The sequence below is a fragment of the Pezoporus occidentalis genome, unplaced genomic scaffold (genome assembly GCF_034315485.1).
Source record: "Pezoporus occidentalis ecotype Australia unplaced genomic scaffold, CSIRO_AGI_Poc_V1 ctg13, whole genome shotgun sequence".
Taxonomy (NCBI): domain Eukaryota; kingdom Metazoa; phylum Chordata; class Aves; order Psittaciformes; family Psittacidae; genus Pezoporus; species Pezoporus occidentalis.
In genome coordinates, this window is record NW_026913103.1 from 10,885,540 (window position 1) to 10,906,041 (window position 20,502).

General features: G+C 36.5%; 1 protein-coding gene across 6 annotated transcripts in view; it reads right to left on the reverse strand.

Moving 5' to 3' along the window:
- Window positions 1-20,502, reverse strand: part of MAP3K7 (mitogen-activated protein kinase kinase kinase 7) — a 50,455-nt gene that overhangs the window by 27,484 nt on the left and 2,469 nt on the right. For 5 of the 6 annotated variants that reach the window (XM_062608405.1, XM_062608401.1, XM_062608402.1 and 2 more), the window contains exons 2-9: window positions 11,637-11,747; window positions 9,916-9,981; window positions 8,960-9,005; window positions 8,193-8,331; window positions 6,744-6,868; window positions 3,647-3,775; window positions 701-831; window positions 227-308 (exon numbers count right to left, since the gene is read on the reverse strand). In XM_062608405.1, the coding sequence (XP_062464389.1) occupies window positions 227-308; window positions 701-831; window positions 3,647-3,775; window positions 6,744-6,868; window positions 8,193-8,331; window positions 8,960-9,005; window positions 9,916-9,981; window positions 11,637-11,747 (829 nt within the window). Of the gene's footprint in view, window positions 1-226; window positions 309-700; window positions 832-3,646; window positions 3,776-6,743; window positions 6,869-8,192; window positions 8,352-8,959; window positions 9,006-9,915; window positions 9,982-11,636; window positions 11,748-20,502 lie in introns of those variants that run through there. The other variant, XM_062608403.1, reaches the window with a different exon arrangement.

Genomic DNA, 20,502 nt, shown 5'->3' on the forward strand with positions numbered 1-20,502 from the left:
AGCCATCAATTCTCCAGTAAAGGTACACTTCATCAAACCATTTGGCTGAGAACACTAAATACGATGTAGCATGAGGTCTTAAAAAAAAACCAATAGATTTTTGCCAATGCTTAAGTTTTTGGAAAGGTTACCTTTCCCAGTTTGAGTTCAGAATCAGTATGAGAATGTGCTTTATAATCCATCTGCATAATTTCATGTTGTTGTTCTTTTATTTATACAAGCGTACCTGTACTAGTGGCAGAGTTGCTTTGGCCTTCATCTGAATACTGGCAAGGATACTGCAGAGGTTCATCAGCTCCTGGAAAGTACTGTGAAAAACCAGCAATGATTTGATAAAAAAAAAGTAATTCAGAATTGTTTTGAAATTTTTTAAATAGCAACTCATAAAATTTGTAAATATAAATTACATCTTAATCTACTTAGAAGAGAGAGAAATTTACTTATTTTTAGTAATGCATTTAAATACATCTATGACTCTTTTTATTAATTTCCCAAAATCTATGATTTAGCATACTTCTCCCATAAACAGGGGAATGATTTCCCTTTTTTATTGTAGTAATTTGATAATCTCTTATCAAAAAGATAGGAGAAAGAAAAGATGCAAGCCCACTTTTTGAGTGCGATAAAAGGCATGCCCTTTATAATTCAACTTTCAAACTTCATAGATTAAGAAATTACTAAAATACTAAAATTTTTATACCCGCATCAAGTGTGTCATTATTTTAACAATTTCCTCCATGGATGGTCGTTGTGAGGGATCCTTGGACCAGCAGCGGGTCATTAGACTCTCAATTGGTTTAGGTAAGTTTTTGATCAGGGGTGGCCGAGTACCTGGAAGTTAAATTAGAAAAAACAATTTGTTAAACTATAAGATGACTGACAGTGACTGATCTCTCTCTGGTATTTTGATAAATAAATATAGAAAACAAAACAGTTAATTGTGCTCTGAAAGAATTGGCCGGTACTTGATTTTCTCTCTTACAAACAAAAAACTGACACAAGTTCCTCTGTATTTCATACAAGTTACAATTACAACAAATACTAAGAAAATTAAATTTTCCTTCAGTAATGTTTTGAATAAATTCATGACCTGACAAAATACAACATATTACCATGGCTAATGAATAAGTTATCATTTTCTAAAGAATAAAGCTTTAGACCAAACTAGGAATCAAGTAGCAACTTCTTTCCTAATGCCCTACAGGAAAAAAAAAAAAAAAAAAAAAAAGAAGGTGTGTATTTTTAAGGGCTGATTTTGTTCTTAAGAACTTCCTGAAAAATTATTAAGCACTGAAGTACCAATTTCAGGTGACTTTTTCACAGCCTATACACATTTTTGGTTTTGTTATACAATGCTTAATGTAAAATACTATTCAGCTGTGGTTTGGTTCAAGTTTCTACTCTTTTTACTGTTTCAGCAATGAGTACAATTGCAATGAGTAGATACCCAGTTGTGTTCAATACATGAGTTATAGTGACATTTTGCATAGAAAGCAGCGAGTATTTAAAAATGTATTAACCACAACAAGTAATACAGAAAGAAAAAAAAAAAAAGTTGTGGGAGGGGTAAAAAAAGAGAGATAAGTTTTTAAAACAAAAATACGGACAGACAGGTGATTTGTCTTCCCCTAAAGGATACTCCCACACCTTACCAAAGCTTTCCAATTTATGACTACTAACTACGTTTATGCTTCCTTGCACAGGTAATGCTTTTATGCAAGGCGCTCACCAGTCTTAAACTCAATGACTCAGTAAAATGGAGAATCGGTTTCTTCGTTCAGAAGTGCCATTTGCAAACATCTATCTTTGTTTATTATTACAACTGTAATGCTCATCCAACCTATCACTGTCTGCCTGAACTCGTGTGATCCCTTACCAACCTGACCTTTATTTCCTGTAACTCCGCTAAAGTGATAACCAACAGTGGCGGACATATTGGATGCGTCTGGTTATGATGACTGCAGCTGACTCAAAGTGGATTCAGGGAAGACTGGTAACACCACAAGAGCCAAGGGCTAATTTAAGCAATGCACCCACCAACCACAGTGTTAGTCAAGGTGCAACTGAAGTTCCAAGTCTGGAAGAAACCAACATCTGTAGTCAGTATGCAAATATCACTATGAGTCAACTATCTTACTCCATAAGTAGTGGACAGTCCATGGCTCACTGAGCTCTCTTGCATGGCAGAGGGCTGTGTGCCAGGATCTCCCCTTGAGTAGGGATGTCTCTCAAGGTTACTCCTTGAGGTTGAGAGAATCCTTATGTCAGATACTTGAAGAGATGAATTGGGAATAAGTGTGTTGAAACTTTTTAAATCTTAGCTAAGCAATATAAAGGATTGATTGTGCACATATAATCTTTTAGACATAAACCATTGACCAAGTCTGGATTCAGCCACACCTAAACTCCCCTCTGAGAAGCAGTTTAGAACACAAAGAGGTCCTTTCTGAACCTCATGACTCAATGGAATGTCTCCTTGACAATTTGTCTGACCCTGTCCCTCTATGCGGTAAGTAATCAAGTGCACTTTGCAAGTGAATCTTGTTAAACCACTGCTGTATTTAATATCAAACTTTGTTAAATAAACTGGTTATATCAATAAACACAATGCTATTTTTCTCTTACATGTGAAGTGCATCATTACATCTGCAACAACTGCTCCTTTCTCTTTTTCATCAAACAGGATGCATGTGCTCACCTTATGCTTTTATCCTTTAGTACTGAAGCAATGACACTTAGGCAGAGTGCAGGCCTTCACTACTTATTTGTTCATTACATCTTCCAAACAAGTCTGTGCTTTCTTTGATGTTGATTTCACAAATGGCAGAAACTCTTTGCAGACATTCACTGAACTACACTATCATTACTTTTCTGAAAACTGCTTTGCCATGGTACCTAAAGCCACACTATTAAGAAAGTTACACCACTAGCATGAAGATAACTATGGCCTATTATTCTGACCCACGTTGTATCACTGCTTTCTTTTGTCCATTTTAGTCCAACAATTGTCTCCTGTTTATATTCTAAGCTTCTGAGAATATGTTGTGTATAGTACCTAGCACAGTAGAGTCCTACTCCATGATTGCAGGTACCTAGATAAAAACCTAAAACAATTCAAACAGCAGGACAAAGATAAAAGCAGATGAAAAACAAAGTAACATTTTCAGTGCCTAGTGGCCCTGCAGGAGTTTGACGTTTTCTAGCATTTCTAAAGACAGGTCAAGTTACTTAAACTCCCACATTTACTGCAGATGCCCAATTAGAAAAACAAAAGAAAAAAAAGACAAGACAACTTGGCTACTAAAATATTCACCCAGACAGGGGAGTTGTGGGGGTATTTTTTAGCATATGATTCAGATCACTTTTAAAATGCAGCATCATAAAAAAAAAAAACAACATGGCTTGTTTTGCTTGTTTGGTCATACACTAGTTACAGGAGCAGGAAACGCAAGCATTGTAGCAGGCAAATAACATAAACCCCACACTGACACAAAAATGGTGGTATCTAACCATTAAGTCATTATCAGAAAAATGCATATTTTAAGCATAAAATACCTAGTAATTTAAAGCTAGACAGTTAAGAGTGTTTAGCAAATGTATGGGTCAAATACACAGGTTCAAATGCAATTAAGTATTTTCAACTCACCATTGTGAACTGCCCACATTATGCGGAAAGCTGGACCACCAATCTCATCAAAAGGTTTCCTACGGGTTATTACCTCCCAGAGAATAATACCCCAACTGAAAACGTCACATTTTTCACTGTAATTGCTACCTGGAAGAAAGCCATTGATATAATTTGTCTTTTTTATATAACACATTAAAAAGGAACAGTTTGAGCTGATAAATAGCTCTGTATATGCTTCCTTTCACTTGTCATTTGTTTTGCTGAGAAAAAAAAAGTTTTTTAAAGACGGCTGATTCATGCTAACTTAAATCTGAAATCATTTAACCACAGGATCATTAAGAATGCTTATCTCTGGAAACTTGGAAATCAATCCTCTTCACTTGGAGTCATCCTGACATGATAAAATGTGTCAGTTTTCTTATATTTATAACATTTATTAAGTTTCAAAGTTCTCTTCAAAGATAATTGACTATGCTTGCTTCCTCTAAATATTCTTCAACTCACTTCTTCCATGTTAGTTGCAATATCCAGCCAATAACATCTCTGTCATATCCACTGCTCTTTATTACAACTCTTTAGCAGAACTAGTAAGTTACCATATGTACAAACTGGCAGACTCCTCAATTCCTCATCATCTTATTTCCTTCCTGTTTATTACTCTTACTCTTTTTGTCATGTCATTACTAAAAGTTCTTCAACAAAAAGTACAATATCTCTAAGACTCCCACTGAAAATGCAGAAAACATGTAGGTATATAGAATAATGAATAAAAATGTTCAGACACCGCAAAGCAAGAATGTATGCTCTGTAACCATAACTTATGCACATACTAAAAAGAAACGTGAATGACATGATAATAAATGTGTGAATGATAACAGATGTGTGAATGTGATAGAGATCTGTTCATCTGTCTTCAGAGGAGGATCAAATTGGCATCAAGTGGCCAGGAGATTTTTTTGTTAATACATAATCAGAAAGCATAAAGACAATTTAATAAATAGCAGAATTAAAGAAGCCTAATTTCATGTGGACATGCACCATACAACATCCAGTTGCAAAAGCCTGCACTCTACCTGTAAGCCATCTTCCTCTGCCTCCATACCTCTGACAAACTGTGCGAAGAAAGCAGCATGTTCTCAGGCCAGTTCTTGCAGACCAGCCAGTTTGCAAAGGCAGATAGAAAAGATGGGCTGCAGCATAAATCATAAATTCTAAGGCACTAATGTCTACTTCTCCCAGCTAGTGTTTTTACAAAATCGTTTAAGAACTTGGCATCTCCAAAACTCCTTACACCTTTATCAAACTAGATAAACATGTGAAATGCTATTCTCCTATTTAAACAATGAAATTTATTTTGCTGATGAGAAGCCTTGAATTAATTCTGAAAACTGAGTCCAAAGGAAGTGAAGGAGTATTCTGTATTGTTTCATTATGTAACAGACCATGGGAGGATAGACACAATGACACAGCCAATCCTCGATTTATCTTATTATCCCAAAGTAATTTTTAAATAGTTTTTTCTAAACGGAATACCCAGATTGGACACTTGCTCTCTTTCACTTTATCCCAATCTAAATATTATTTTAATGTAGATAGTTTGATCTGCACAAGTCTTTAGGTGCCCTAATATTTAATATGGGGGGGTGGTGGTGGTTGGGCCTCGAGGGGTAGGTGGAGGGGAACAAATCTTAATATTAGGGCAACGACTTCAATGAACCCTTTACCACCTACAAATGATACTTCTTGTGCCTTTATTGATCTTACCTAAAAATGTCAGTACTAGAACAGTACTAAAACATTACCATTTATTCCATTGTTGAATTCTGATGCAGTAGCACAAGCAAACAAATTTTAACAATTTTGATATTTGGCGTGATTACTGTAGTAGTTTAATGACTGCTTCAAGAGTAATTTGATATGCTACCTCACAGAAGCTACTAGATTCCCTTCTTTCTTGTTCTTGTGGAAAGATTTGTGTCACTATCAGTAAAAAATTTCAGATAAAAGTACATAAAACCAGCTGTAAACTGAAGGCTTTTGCTCCATCCAACAATAAATTTGCAATACAAGAATTCATTGTTCTGCCTTACTGAATACAAAAAGTGGTGTTCCGGAGAAAACACCTCCTACAACTGTGTATGGACATACATAACTCGCTGCTCCTCTCCAGAGTAAGGACAGTAAAAGAGGCCACTTAGATCCAGAATCTGGGAAACCATTTCTGCACAGAGGCACTTGCCAAATATTATATCAAAGCCAGGATACCTGCTTCCTAAAGCAGGAAGATGACTTCTCCAGGCCACTCTGCTAATTGCAGTGGTAATTTAAGGTACTGACTGGCTAAAAGGTGTTTAATTTGCAATCTAATATTGACTAATTTTTTTCTCTGATAATCATGCAGCAATTACACCTATTAATTATGAAGTGCCATCAGTCTTCCCCAGCTACACTCCAACAAATAACTTATTTTCCTACTTAACTAAATTAACTGTTAACATCAAGTTCCTCAGTATGCAGGAAAAAGGAAGCACATCAAATCTCTAGATTACACCAAAAGAAGATGAAGATGAGAGTTACAAGAAAGTAGAGGACTGAAAATGAAGTCAATTATGTTCAATTCAGAGACACTAACAGGAAAATTCTAATGATAAAAGCTGATCAGAATAGGGAGTTAAGGTAATGACAGTATATTTAAAATGTCAGAGTTTGTGCTATTTCTGAGATTCTTAAGTAATTTCAATCACGGGGAAATGGCCCTCTGGCTATGTTTTACTTACTTATAAAACAAGAGCAGCTGTCTAAAGGTGTTCCTTATGTAAATCTCAGCAATAACACAAATAAAAGTTCCACATGTTATTGTAATTAACTAATACTAACATGATAGAGTCAATTCAGTGCTGCTCTTCTAAACTCTGCATCATGATTTGGCAATACACAATCATACTGATTTGTAAATAAGTTCTGCCAAGACTCTTTCAGCTGTTACCTCAAACTTTAATATAAACTGACAGAAAGAATAGAAGATTACATGATGAATTTATTTCCTGCACCAAATTAATTTACAGTTGCATTCCTAGAAAGGATACATAATATTGACACTGTGGATTACTGTTACCTTCAAAAACTTCAGGTGCCATCCAAGCAGCACTTCCCTTATTGTTGGTCATGTGTGTTTGAATATCACAGGCTGTACCAAAGTCACAGATTTTTAGAACTGTCCCCCCAGCTACCAAAAGCAAACTGTCAAAGAAAAATAATAAATAAAAATTTTTAATCATAGCATTAAATAATCTGGTAGTAAACCAAATTTCTTTACCCCAACGATTATCATTCTAATACAACTGAATATCTATGGCTTTGCTTTTCAGTGCTTAGCTTCACAATTTGAGAAATAAGTAGGGTCACTTGTGCCTAATATGAACAGATTTTTAAAATAATCAAATATGTTGTAATTTATTAATATTTCTACATGCTAGATTTTTCAATAAGTATCTTTAGACACAATAAATCACTAAGCATAAATTGACAAAATTAGTCTTTCTGATGCCAGAGGTTGCAAAACGACAAGAGCTGTTAACAATTTTACCAAAAGAAGTGCAATCAAGGCTCTCATTAAGATCAGTTAACGTAGCTATTTATTTAAATGAAAGCACTTGAAGTTACATATTAACAGCTCTCTAAATCAAAACTGGGAATACAAGAAAGAATTAAAGGGTGGCTTCACATTGTAATTTTAACTGGTAATATCTGCAGGCTACCACCAAATGGGAATGACCCTGCTGATCCCCAAATCTGTTTCCACCTAATCAGTGGAGCCAGATCTGAAGCTGTAAAATGAATCAGATCAACAAACTGCCTGGGCACAAAACTATTTATTTTTGGTTTGGTAGAAAATGATGGGAGATTCTGGCAGGGGTAGTGGAACAGGCTGACAGAGAGGACTGAAAAAGATGTCATGTGGGGAAACAACTCTAATATATCCGATTAAATATAATGTCAAAACCAAGAAACCAAACAACTGCCCCCACCTAACATTGAACACCACAGCCACTGTAAATTTTGGGCATTTCAAACGCCTCTGATTAGAAGCCCTACCCCTACCAAAATCTTCTTCCATGATGCAGGGCAGAAGCAGGATGTTTTTCCTGCTTAACAGAAAATAACAGTACAGTTCATTTCCTGTAGTGTGCACCATCATTCTGTAACTGAAGTTCCAAATGCACAGCTTTCATTTAGAATACAGAATCATAGAATGGTTATGGTTGGAAAAGACCTTAAGATTAACTAGTCCTAATCCCCCTGCCATAGGCAGGAATACCTCCCACTAGCCCAGGTTGCTCCAAAGCCCCTGGAGCCTTGGAGGCCTTGAACACTGCCAGGTATGGGACATCTACCACTTCTCTGAGCAACCTGTTGATGAGTGCCTCATCACTCCCATATACATATAGTACATCCAAAAAAGAGAGTATCAACTGAAGGTATTTCTTTCAAATGCAATGAAATTATTCTAAATGATCTTAAATTCCAATTGTAAGAAAATATGAAATATGAGACATAAACCTACTTTGGTGGTTTCAGGTCTCTGTGAATTAGAGCCTTTGGTTTCATACTGTGGAGATAAGCCACTCCTTGGGAACACTGTAAACACCAACTCATGGCATGTGCAGCAGTATAATGAGGCAGAGGTTCAGCACCATGCAGCACTGCAAAACAAAGGCACAAACTAAAAAGAACTTTATTGCACATTACAACAGATACAATGGAGTTAACAACATACCAGTCAGAAAGTTCTACAGGATCTAAGTAATTATGAATGTCTCAATACTGAAGCTGAAAATATCCTTCTGCAGACTGTTGAAATAATATATCAAAAATATTTTCCATTTTTTAGTATGTTATTCATATTATTTATGTTAAAATTCAGTATGAAAGGAGTTGCTTGTTCTCAGCTATCCCTGGTAAAGTCAGTATTAAGCAAATGCTCAGGGCTTTACAAATTAAGGAAGAATCTTTCAGATGTTCCACTGGAAAACCTTAAATGAGTTGCATAAAATATAACAAACTAGTATCAAGAAACAAATCAGTGGACTCCAATCTCCTTAAAATTATTTTAAGAATTTTAAAGAACCGCAGAATGGTTTGGGTTGGAAGGGACCTCTGGAGGTAAACCAAGCAGGATCAAGCAGACCACCTACAGCTGGTTGCCCAGGACTGTGTCCAGGTGGCATCCGAGTATTTCCAAGCATGGAGACATATGTATGAAGTAACATATATTTTAGATCATGCTTGCCCTAATACTAGCAGAAGTCACTACGTTGAAGCGATACTCACCATTGTATAGAGAACCTCCTTCAGCATACTCCATAACAAGACACACCTTCGAGAGGGGGACAAAAAAAACAGGAATGTTTTAAATGTAGGGGCAGAAAACAGCTTTTGCAAACTGAAAGGAAAAGTTCTTTAGGGGGAACTGCAAAATCTCTGTATCTAAGCTAATGGAAAATTTATCTATGAGATAAATAGTCAGTTTGAATGGCACATATTTACACATAAGAAACAGAAATCAGTTTTATACTTAGTACCTACTGTAAGTTAAGAAAGAATGACCTCCCTCTCCTCAGGCTTGAAAAGCAAATGCTGCCTTCAAATGGCAATTCATTAGCCTATACTTTAGTGGCTTACAATAGACTTTAAACACTATGTCAAAAGAATACCACCAGTACTAATTAAAAAGGGATGCAGCATTACTTTAACCAATTAAATCACCCATACTAGAATAGCTACGGATACATCTGGCCTGTCACATCCTTGCTTTTCTGCTTTGAGAATTTGTGGGACTGCTTGCAGCTGTGGCAGAAAGAAAGCAAATCCTGAAAATTATATATGTAAGAATAGGAACAAGTACAAGCTATGAATCATGTGTTGCTAATGTATTTTCATATTGCTGATTTGCAATTAATAAGACTGCAGATATGAATGACACTACGTATTTAATACATCAGATGCCATTCTGACAAACTGAAGTAAAATTGGTATTTAAAAATAGCTGTGGGGTTTTCTTGAAAGAATTTACTTCTTATAGCAGGGGAAAGAAAAAATAAAACCCTGAAAATATCAACCAATCTACGTATCTGTATATTTCCTTCTGATGGCTAAAACATACTATATATATATATATATATACACACAATATACAGTTTTTTGTATATAAAGTACACATCTTGTACAGTGGTGCTTGCATATGTTGAACTAGTCACCTTTGCCATACTGACAAAGATATAACTTACTGGGTTTAGACAGGCTCCATATAACTTGACAATATTGGGATGGTTTACTCGTGACAGTTGTCGAAGCTGCAATACAAATCACACTTCATTTCAAACTATGGAAAAAATAAGCCTAATGCTTTATTTTCACATTTGTAATTCAAACATCACAACAGCAATTACAGTTTTATACATATGCATAACCCTAGATGGTGATTTTAGGTACTACTATTTGCATTTTAATTTGTGTAATTAGGGTTGTGTCTAACTGGAACTGTATTTGAAAAGAAATTCTGAAGAAATTAAATTTAAAGAAAGTATTTTTTTCATGGTGTAGTAAAATCATTCAAGTCATAAGCACTGTGCAACTATGACCTCTACGAGTTCTGTGCTCTTCCTGGAGCCTCCAATTTTGGAATCCTGACTGCCTGACTACATAAAAAATCTGAATCATATTGTCCTAATTCACAATATAGAATACTGTTCTAGAAAAAAAAAAACAAACCCAAAAAAGCCCACACCAAACAAACCACGCCACCAAACCCAAACCCCTGGAAAATAAGCCAGACAATTTATTACTAATGTGACATAGTTCCAAGAACCTACTACTGCTTGTACTAATTGACAATCTGACTATTTTGCACTGAATTTTTCTTTACCAGTAGGTAGTAGACAGGAAAAAAAAAAAAAATCAGAAGGAATTTCCCCGCCGCCTTTATACAGACTTCTGAGGTAGCTTATGCTGTTTGTTGTCTAGGGAGATAATGCTATTTTTTCTGCATACTTCATAAGTTCTAAAAAATGGAATGGAGTATTACAACTGATGCTTGCCCTGTGTACAGGATCCTGAATGCCAGTAACTACTGAAGCATTTCTGGGATTACCTTCTCAGATCTCTTTCTAACAAAAATGGTAATAGACTGATTAGATCTACTCAGTATCAAATTAGACTCAGATTAGTAACATTAAAAACTTTCCATGGTAATGAACAACATATAAATATTTACACAAAGGCTTATTACAAATATGCTTCCTTTAACCCTTCAGTGCGTCACATTCTTACTTCCAAAATTGAGATTTTTTTTTTAAACGTATTTTGTATATATTGAACATCCTAGACCCTCACTGACTAAATACCAAGCAGTATGTCATAATATATCTCATTTAAATTACATGTCTAACTTTTGATTTCAGAAAATGTTGCATATCTTGGAAAGTTTATCAGTATATCTGAACTACTCAAGTTCTTTCTGAAGAAGTAGACATTGAATGAAAAAAGTGATTGCCCTTAAGTGAGTTACATGCATTCATGAACTTGCACGTAAGTAAAAAGAATTATTAGAATTGTTGACAAAACAAAGAAACAGTTTTAGGTATGGATCTGGTTGTATGAAGACCCCATGCTGTAGTCCCTGGAACTGTTAACCACCGAGATTTTGGTGAGTATTTCAGCTGCACCCTGAATTGGAACATAACTTAGGAACCAGTGTTTCCCCAGCAGTGTGCACTCCTCTCTCCTCCCTTGCTTTCCAGTTTTTATGGGAAGCAAACTAAAGCAGCTGCAATGTGCTCCGACAGCTGTCCTGCTCTGTAAGACAAGGGGTTCAGGCTTCTACTGGGTACCACAGGCTGCGTTTATCTTGTAATACAGACAAGATAAATGTCTGTAGGTGGGTGTGCTGAATGCTCCCATGAATTTAAGAAAATACCAAACCTTGTATTTTCCAGCAAACTTACTGTACCTCTACAATGAAGGCTTTTCTTTCAGATTCACTTTCTATTTGTTTAATGGCTACATCTTTAGCTCGCCATTTTGCCTTGCAGACCACACCAAAGGCTCCTCTTCCAACAACCTAGAACAAAACATGAAACACTTGAGTTATAACTCAAAATGGTTTCATTAGCTACACAGGACTTCATGGACGGAAAAAAATTTAACTTGGAAACAGCACTTAGGTAAGCTTCCTCCAGAGATCATTTATAGAAGAATTGGAAAACACACAAATATTTTATTAACATGCAGTAAGAGAATGTCAGCAAAGGATGACCTTAATTATTTCAAACAAAATTTGCTCAGGAGAAAATTAGGGGAATGATGGCAAATTTAGTTTTATAGATTTGACCAGTGAAATTACATCTATCTACTGCATTTTTTATTCTTGCTAATAATAGGAATTCAAACAATTGAACAGGACTCTGATACAGTCATGATGAGGTGCTCAATGTGATCAGTTATTCTTATAGGCTTACTAGTGAATTCACTCCTTACCAGGATGGCTTCTTAAAAGAAAAGTGATTTGCAGGCAATCAGTGAATGACCACACATTCCCAATGCTAAAACAATGCCAACTGCCTGCTGTCTGAATGCTTATCCTTTGAGGGAATAACATTTAATATTTTATTTTTAATGTCACCCAATATAGTAATAATCTGGAACATAAATTAACAGTGCTGATCCAGAGAAAGCAACTCAGTAGCTAGGAATGTACAAGCACCAGACTGTACTTGTCAAAGCTCCATGTCAAAGCAAACTGACTATCATTTATGTAAACCATGCTTGGGTTAGGTTCCCACTACATGCTTTCCTAATGAATGAATAAATAAATAAATAGCGAAGCTGATTTCCCTTGAGAATGGGGTGGAAAAGTCTGCAGGTGCATAGTTCAAGACCTGCTAAACTTTCACGACGAATATGAGAAAGCCTGCAGTCAAGGGCCAAATTTGAAGACGGGTAAAAAGAAAAACTGAAAAAATAATCAAGAATTTGCATTCAGAAAGATTATAAAAGGCGAAGTATGCTCAGTATTTCTGAAGGGTTACATAGATAGGAGAGACAACGCCCAGCAATGGCGATCAGCAGCATTTTCCCCTTCTGGTTTCCTTACTACACACAAATAACAATTTTTCTCTTCTACATTACAGCATGCACTTAGCCTTCCAGGAGTTCTTGGCTTCTCACCTTTACTCTCCACAACAGGGGTTCACAGACTGAGTCTACCACAAGATATATGCAGCAGCTCCACAGAACATGTTCCATTCTGCCTAATGTAAAAAGACACCTGTGTAACCTGCCCCCCATCTACAGTAGAGGGCCTCGACTCTTCACTTGTATAACACACACCATTTTCTTGCAGTCCACAACTGAGGCTGGAAACACCAAGCCATACGAATGATAGTCAAGCAGCCTACAAAAATAGTACATATAAACAAATTGGAAACAATGAGTCACTGGAAGACCTAAAAGTCCCAAGTACAAATAGTCTCCCTTGGTATTTCCTCTTCTCTCTCAGACCACAGTTTGAATAAAATTGCCCAGTTCCTTGGGTTTCACAACCCCCGTGCCCCCAGCACAAAAACTGCTTATTACAACCCCTCTATCCACCTCACACAGAAAATGACCAGACCTACAGTTCAAGAAAAATTTCATCATTCTGTGTCTGTGCCGTAAGTCTGCATTTCACAGCAGTGCGATATACTGACCACATGGAAATTATCCACCATGCAAGCACGCGTAACTCAGATGGCATTCTGCTCACACCTAGGAAGTACTAAGACTAGACAGTTAACATGAGAAGGATGCCACAGAGGAACTCGGTAGGACAAAGTGCACTGGCAGCAGCAATTCAGTTCCAAGACAGCTGCTCCCCTACAATACGAAGGAAACCAAACTGACCAAGTAACTGAAAAACTCTCCCCTCCACTTTGGGAAAAGGAGGTGTGCATATAATGATTTCTCCTAGCTAGGTACAGTTGGCCTTATGGTACAAGGCTGAGTGAGACTCCTGTTAAAGGTTCAATTTCTTAATGTACCTTTTCTTGTACTCTTTCATGGGTTTTGACTACAGCCCAGTTACATTTAATCCAGTGACACTGGTCTGGTAAATCAGGGGTCACAAGTTCTCCTATGAAGATAGGCTGAAAGCTGGGGTTCTTCATCCTGGAGGAGGCTATGGAGAGACCTTATAGCAGCCTTCCAGTGCCTAAAGGGGGCCTACAAGAAATCTGGAGACAGACTTTTTACAAGGGGATGGGACAAGGGGTAACAGCTTCAAAATGACAGAGGGGAGATCTACATTAGATATTAGGAAGAAATTCTTAACTATGAGCATGGTGAGGCACTGGAATAGGTTGCTCAGAGAAGTGGTGGATGCCCCATCCCTGGAAGTGTTCAAGAACAGGTTATATGGGCCTTTGAGCAACTTGATCTAGCAGGATGCGTCCATGGGGTTGGAACTAGATGAGCTTTGAGGTCCCTTCCAACCCAAACTGTTCTATGATTCTATACTCAAATTAAAAATTCAGCCCATAAGCCAATATAATTACATTCTGTTCCCCTTAAGATGTATCCCTATTTGCAAGTTTAATACCAAGAAATGGTACATGTATTTCCAGTTCATATACTAGAGGAAATGTTATTTTCCAATTTTGATTCATTTTTAAATAACATTTCTATTCAATAAAGAAACTAAGATATACGAGTACACCTCCCAATGTAATGTTTTATATTGTGCCATGAATGTCACAATACTTGGGCTCTAGTCGAAAAGTATAATAAATTGCAACAATCAGATGTACTTTATGAAGTCCTGCCGATGACTGAAAATAAAACCAATAATAATAAAAAAATAACAAACACAACAACAACAATAATAATATTATCTATGTCAGGCATCAAGAGGAAGAGCTTACCAGGCAATCTAAATCTTAATTACATAATAGAAAGTTGCAAGAGACCATCAGATATATAAACTTTACAGTTGGCAAAAAGAGCTTGATAAATGACTATGCAGTCAAGGTATCATAACAATTTATCAGTGACTTGGTGCCTGCTTAGGCAGAGGATTGAACTTGAGAAGAGGACACGAATGCACTGAATATTTACCTAGGATACAGGGAAAACAGAAGAGCTGTTGAGTAAAGCAGCTCAGCTCTTGGACAGCATACGAAAGGAACAACCGTCAAAAGCAATGACGGATCCAATCCAAACGTGGAGTTTACCATGTGTGAAAGCCCAATATGTTTTTCCTACTTAATCTGGAAAAAGTACCTTATTCATCATAAAAACATACCTTATAATTGACAGAATACAGCTTATGGTGGATGTCATACTTTCTTCCTCTTAAGTTTTCACTAAACCAACTCCTTGAAAATTAAAAATCTTAGAATCTGTCAGAACAATTTAAACACTATGTACACTTCAACACCGTGCACTGGAACTAAGTAACTTAATAGCACAGGAGGGAGGCACTGCCTGAACTTTAGTTTCTTCAAGCTCATTCCTTCTTGTCCCCTGCTGTTGGTGCCACACCATATGTTTGGGCACTAGTGCATATTCTGAATTATATGAAGCACAGTTAATGGAATTATTGACACAACAAATCAATAAACAGCAGTTGATCTGTAGCACTGTGTATGTTTGGAAAATGATCTAAAAATAGACACAATGTTTTGGTAAACGATTTTGGCCCTCTAAATATCTTCTAGGAGAAAAAAGAATAATACAGGGCAGATGACACGGTTAGAAATAGAACACCAGTGCTTCTACATTTCCACAGAACAGAATTAAGTTACTACTTACCACTCGGTTAGTACACGAAACAGATACATTTTAAACTGGCAAAAATGCTTAAAGAGCTTTGAAGACTGAAAAGCATATACAAATTTATTCTTCTCCCTATAAAACTCATACCAATAAAAAGCTATGTTTTACTGCGCAACAAAGCGACATGGTGAAAGAAAAGCGCATGTTTTCCAGATTATGTATTTAGAGTTTTATTTAAAGAATATGAACCATACAAGAGCCCTGGAACCAACATTACCTCTGCCTCTGTGTACAAATAGTATCAAATGCTGTACATAAACAAAGATACATGATACTGACTTGCAAGTATGAAGACTATACTGACTGGTAAGTATGTTGACTAGGAATGCAGGAAAGACTGCAGATACATTAAAATCTTAGGATGTATTTTGTCCTAAGGGATGTGACCAATAATATCCCCCCGTCCTCCCAATAACAAAACCACATCTGTTTATTCAGATGTACCCTGTTCCCCTACCAAATGTTGAAACTCAGGAAGAATTCGTTTCACCTTTGCATTAAGAGCACAGGTTTAGTATTCACTCAAAAATATGAAGATGCAAAGTTTACATCTCTGTTCATGAAGTTTCCATGTTAGTTAGCTCTGCATGCTGGATACCTAGTACTTTTCTGTTTTAAAAAAACCTTGCTGGATACATAAGACAGCAATAAAATATAATAGCTCCCTAGTTAGCAGATTCTTTGGAGAATTACTACGGTAATTTGCAGTATCTACATGCCATATTTGTTTACAATTTTGAGAAGCAAGACAAGCAGAGTTAAAAAAAAACATAACACAAACCAAACAAAACCCATGCTTCTCAATAGAAAGCAGTCTCTAAATTATCTTTATTATCAATACCCCTTTGGTATACTTGCAGATGAAAGGTTTAGGCAAACTGAACTTCGTGCAAGTTAAAAAGGTAAATAGATACAAAGTTCTACAATGCTTTGCAAAACCAGAAACATGTTTTTAAATTTAGTTGCTTCTACTCTTTCCATCTACCACAGTTCAAGCAGTACCAATATAGCATACTAATATTTTCAGGTTTTAACACATCTGCCTGTATAACACATGGAAAGGATATAGATAAAAGAAGTGCCAAAAGAAGCCATGAACAACCGTTTACCTAAAAATACATGCCTACATTTTCTACCATTCATTCAACCAGCTTCAAATTCCAACTTTGGTTCCTCTGTGTATGCTATGCTTTATTAAGCAGGTTGAAACAAATCGGCCCCATGCCACAAATGACTGTGGCCAATACCCTGGCAGCACTTTTAGGAAGGAGTTCAGATCTGCCAATTCTTACAGCTATGTTCTTTGACTTGTTTGATTTTTTTTGTACATTTCTAAATGTTGCTTTCCCTTTCTGGGATTCATACAGCAATGAAAAATCCAAACCCCAAAACTGACTGTCATCCCCCCTCAATCCACAAGCAATCCCATTAACTTTAAGTAAACTAAATAACTTAGATTGAGTTTCCAAGTTTCAGCTTCAAAGTTATACAAAACACCATAGGAAAAAAACCCCACATTTCTTAATGAAAAAAAAAAATCAGTTATTAAAAAGAAACTTATATTCTCAACAAATATACATAACTTCTGCTTGCCACAAACTAATACAGTTGGTCCATATTTAGGGCATCATCTGTTAGGGTACAGCACTTTACAGTTATTATTTAGCAACTCAGCTATCTGAATGTAGTTCTGCCTTAAGAAATCGCTCTCTCTTCAACTTCTTCAGAACATGTCATAGAGAATCAAAGTACCATCATATATTCCTAAAATTATGGGTGTTTCCAGAAATTTTTCACTTGCTCTAAACACACGACCAATCCCCCTTGCACTGATAGCTTAGTCATTCTAAGAAATGTGTGCATCTCAAGCAAAGATAACAATTTATCAAGGTCATACTTCCATTCCAGCTTTTGCGTACTGATAGCCTTTTACACATCTGTCTTTAGTTAAAAACATTAATACAACACTTGCTTCATGTTCTAGTATGAATCCATTTGTTCTGTTACAGCAGCCCAGACAAGAGATTCCAGTTTAAGACACAAAATATTGGGTTATGAGGCACTCAGGGTGAAAGACTCTGATATGAGCTGGTACAGTCTGGAAATACTGGTCTTTGAAAAACAATCATTCTGCAGTCAGTTAGTACAATACTGCTAGAATCCATGGGGTGGGAGAAATAAGGGACACATGGAGTTTGTTCTGTTGTTTTAGTTTTTCTTAGGAAAAGGCCTTCTACCCCTGTTTCTGATCGCAGTTACACTGTCACTCAGTTGTGATCTTAGATGCTGCATTAGACATGGAACTTCATTTTATAACCTTCTCATAAATAACACGTCTTATTTTCATCACTAGAATAGAAAAGCCTGTGAGGTTTCTTTCACATACATTCTTTATGAGTAAAATACAAGTTTATTATATAGGATGCAGACTGGTTCATTGGATAAATCTGTACGTGTAGAAATAAGTGTGAAGTCTTACATTAACAGTTTAACAAGCTTATTAGCCGTCTTCTAACACTTAACTGCACACTACATTTCATCCACATGAAATTCGTGTTGTGTAAACCACCAGTATAAATTCACATTCTGGCTGACATTTCAGGTATTTTTCATTGTAGAAGAATGAAGAGAATCTTCCACTGGTATAACTAAACTAAATTTAAATAGTGATTTGAATTAAATCAGAGATGTATTTAGAGTAAAATCACAGAGGATTCTGGAGTACATTTTCACCATGTACTAGCTTTTTGCCTTCCCTCCTGGATGCCCAACTTTGCAGCTTGAAGGCTTACTTTCTGAAAAAGGTTGAGAAATTGTAGAAGTGACTGACTTCAAACAAATTCCTAACCATCAGCCTTTCCTCTCGAAAACCAAGCCTTTTGTATTTGGTGTCAGATATCCAAGAATATTGTTCAGATCTCAAATCACACCTGTGGTTCTCATCTGAACTTCAAGATTGGCATTCTACAACGGGACACAAACCCCCATGACATAAAACCAATGGAGGTGGTAACAACTCCATGCTCAGCAGCAACTTCAGCAAATGCAAATCTGCTTTCCTTTGTAATGCAACGGACTTAATTAGTCACTGCATCTCATTAACTTTTTAAAAATTAACTACCATAAAGGGGAGCAAAACCCAGTCGTCTCACTGTATTCCTCATTCTCTTGTCTCTGAACTGCTCTGCTCTGTAATTGCAATGTACACATGCAGATCTCAGCACAGCTAATGAAATTATTGAACTGTTTCTAAAATGCCATAAATTGCATTTCTTTAGTTGCTGGCACCTTAACTAGGGCTTCTAAAATATTTAGAAAGTTTGTCTGCTCATCTGCAAGAAAAAGTTACCCTAACCCCTGCAGAATTAACTAGTGTTGTTCAACTAAGATTGCTGAAATAAATTTCAATGTATACCAGAATACCACAGTCTACCAGTAGATCGTTAACAGGTTTCAACTAATTTATGCTTTCAGACTGTTTAAAAGTAACCTGCAATTACATAAATATGGCAGTGGTTTTCAACCTGGTGACATCAAACAGTCATGGGCAGGGCCACAGCATACATGACCAGACATGTATCTTCTGGCCATGCAGTCCAAGGCATACACACATCATGTGATAAAGAAGTCTGTGTTTTGGTCATGTATGGGATTGTTATCAAGTTACATGACCAAGGAAAGGCTGTGCGATTTTCAGGAAAAAAGTGGCAGGGAGCATGTTGCCAGAACAATCAAAAGCCATAGTCTGTTCATTGCTTAGATGTGCAAGCTCCTCTGGGAAGAAAAGGCAACAGTTTTTAGCCTAGATTTCAATATGAGATTTTAAAATAGGGCTGTCAGACTGTTAACTTGATTTCAGTGATATTAAGTTTTCAGATAAATTCTGCAGTTTTATTTATGAAGTTTCTAATGATTTGTCTATTAATACCTGAAAACTTCAGAGGTGACATTCTAACAGTCAAAAATTTCCACAGTAAAAGTAGGGTTTGTTTTTGTTGAACACAAGTTTTATACTGTTTCTCTCCTTCTAGTTTTGAAGATGCTCCCATTGCATCACACTGATTTTGATTTGACTCCAACTTGTTCATAATAATTATCTCTATATTTTACTTCAACCTAAGCACTTTAAATAATGAAAAGGCAGCCTGAAGTTGGAGACATGCTTGACTGGTAGGAAATAACAATACAGTACAGTTAGTCATGTGCATGGCAGCTAAAATGAAACATGGTATATTCTTGGATTTATCCAACAGAGTTCAACCAAACTTAAATGAAAGCACACTTATAGATCTCACATTTATTAGCAAGTCCTCAGGGCTTGCAACTATTCCAGAACTTCAATATCTATTAATAAACCAGTGGCAGAGTGGGACTGCTATCTGCTGACAAGACAGCCTTGATAATACAACAGCAAAGCTATGATTATACAAGCATTCATTACAGCTCTTAACAGTGTAGGTCTGTTGACAATCCGTTTTGAAACATCTGAATTTTGCCAAGCATATCAAAACCTGACCATTTTGAGTCCTTACAGCCATTTAAAAGTCACTGAAAACTTCCAAGCCTGAAGTGAGAGCACAGAAAACCCTCAGTAACTATGTGTTTTGTTATGACTGTAAAGTTGACTATTTGTGCTGAAATTGCATTATAAGTAAGAGGTCAACGCCCACAGTTGAGAAAAGCAAGGTCTAAGTATGGTCTCTAATTCACCTGTTTTATTGTAAAGTAGATCTTATTTCTTCCTCTGTGCAATGACTTTTAGACTGCGTTCAGCACTGCGATATCCCCATTGCCTACAAGAATTTCTGGGAGGACAGGTACCCCGAGTATAACTTCAAATGCTACATCAGCTGTCACCACTTTCTCATGGAGCAAACACTTCATCAGAGCTCCCCTGCTTATATCCCATGAGTTTTGTCATCTCCAACAGAATACTACTTTGAGGATAATGCAACAATCATATTAAATAAAGCACAAATTACTGTTTAGGCATTTTCTCTACATAC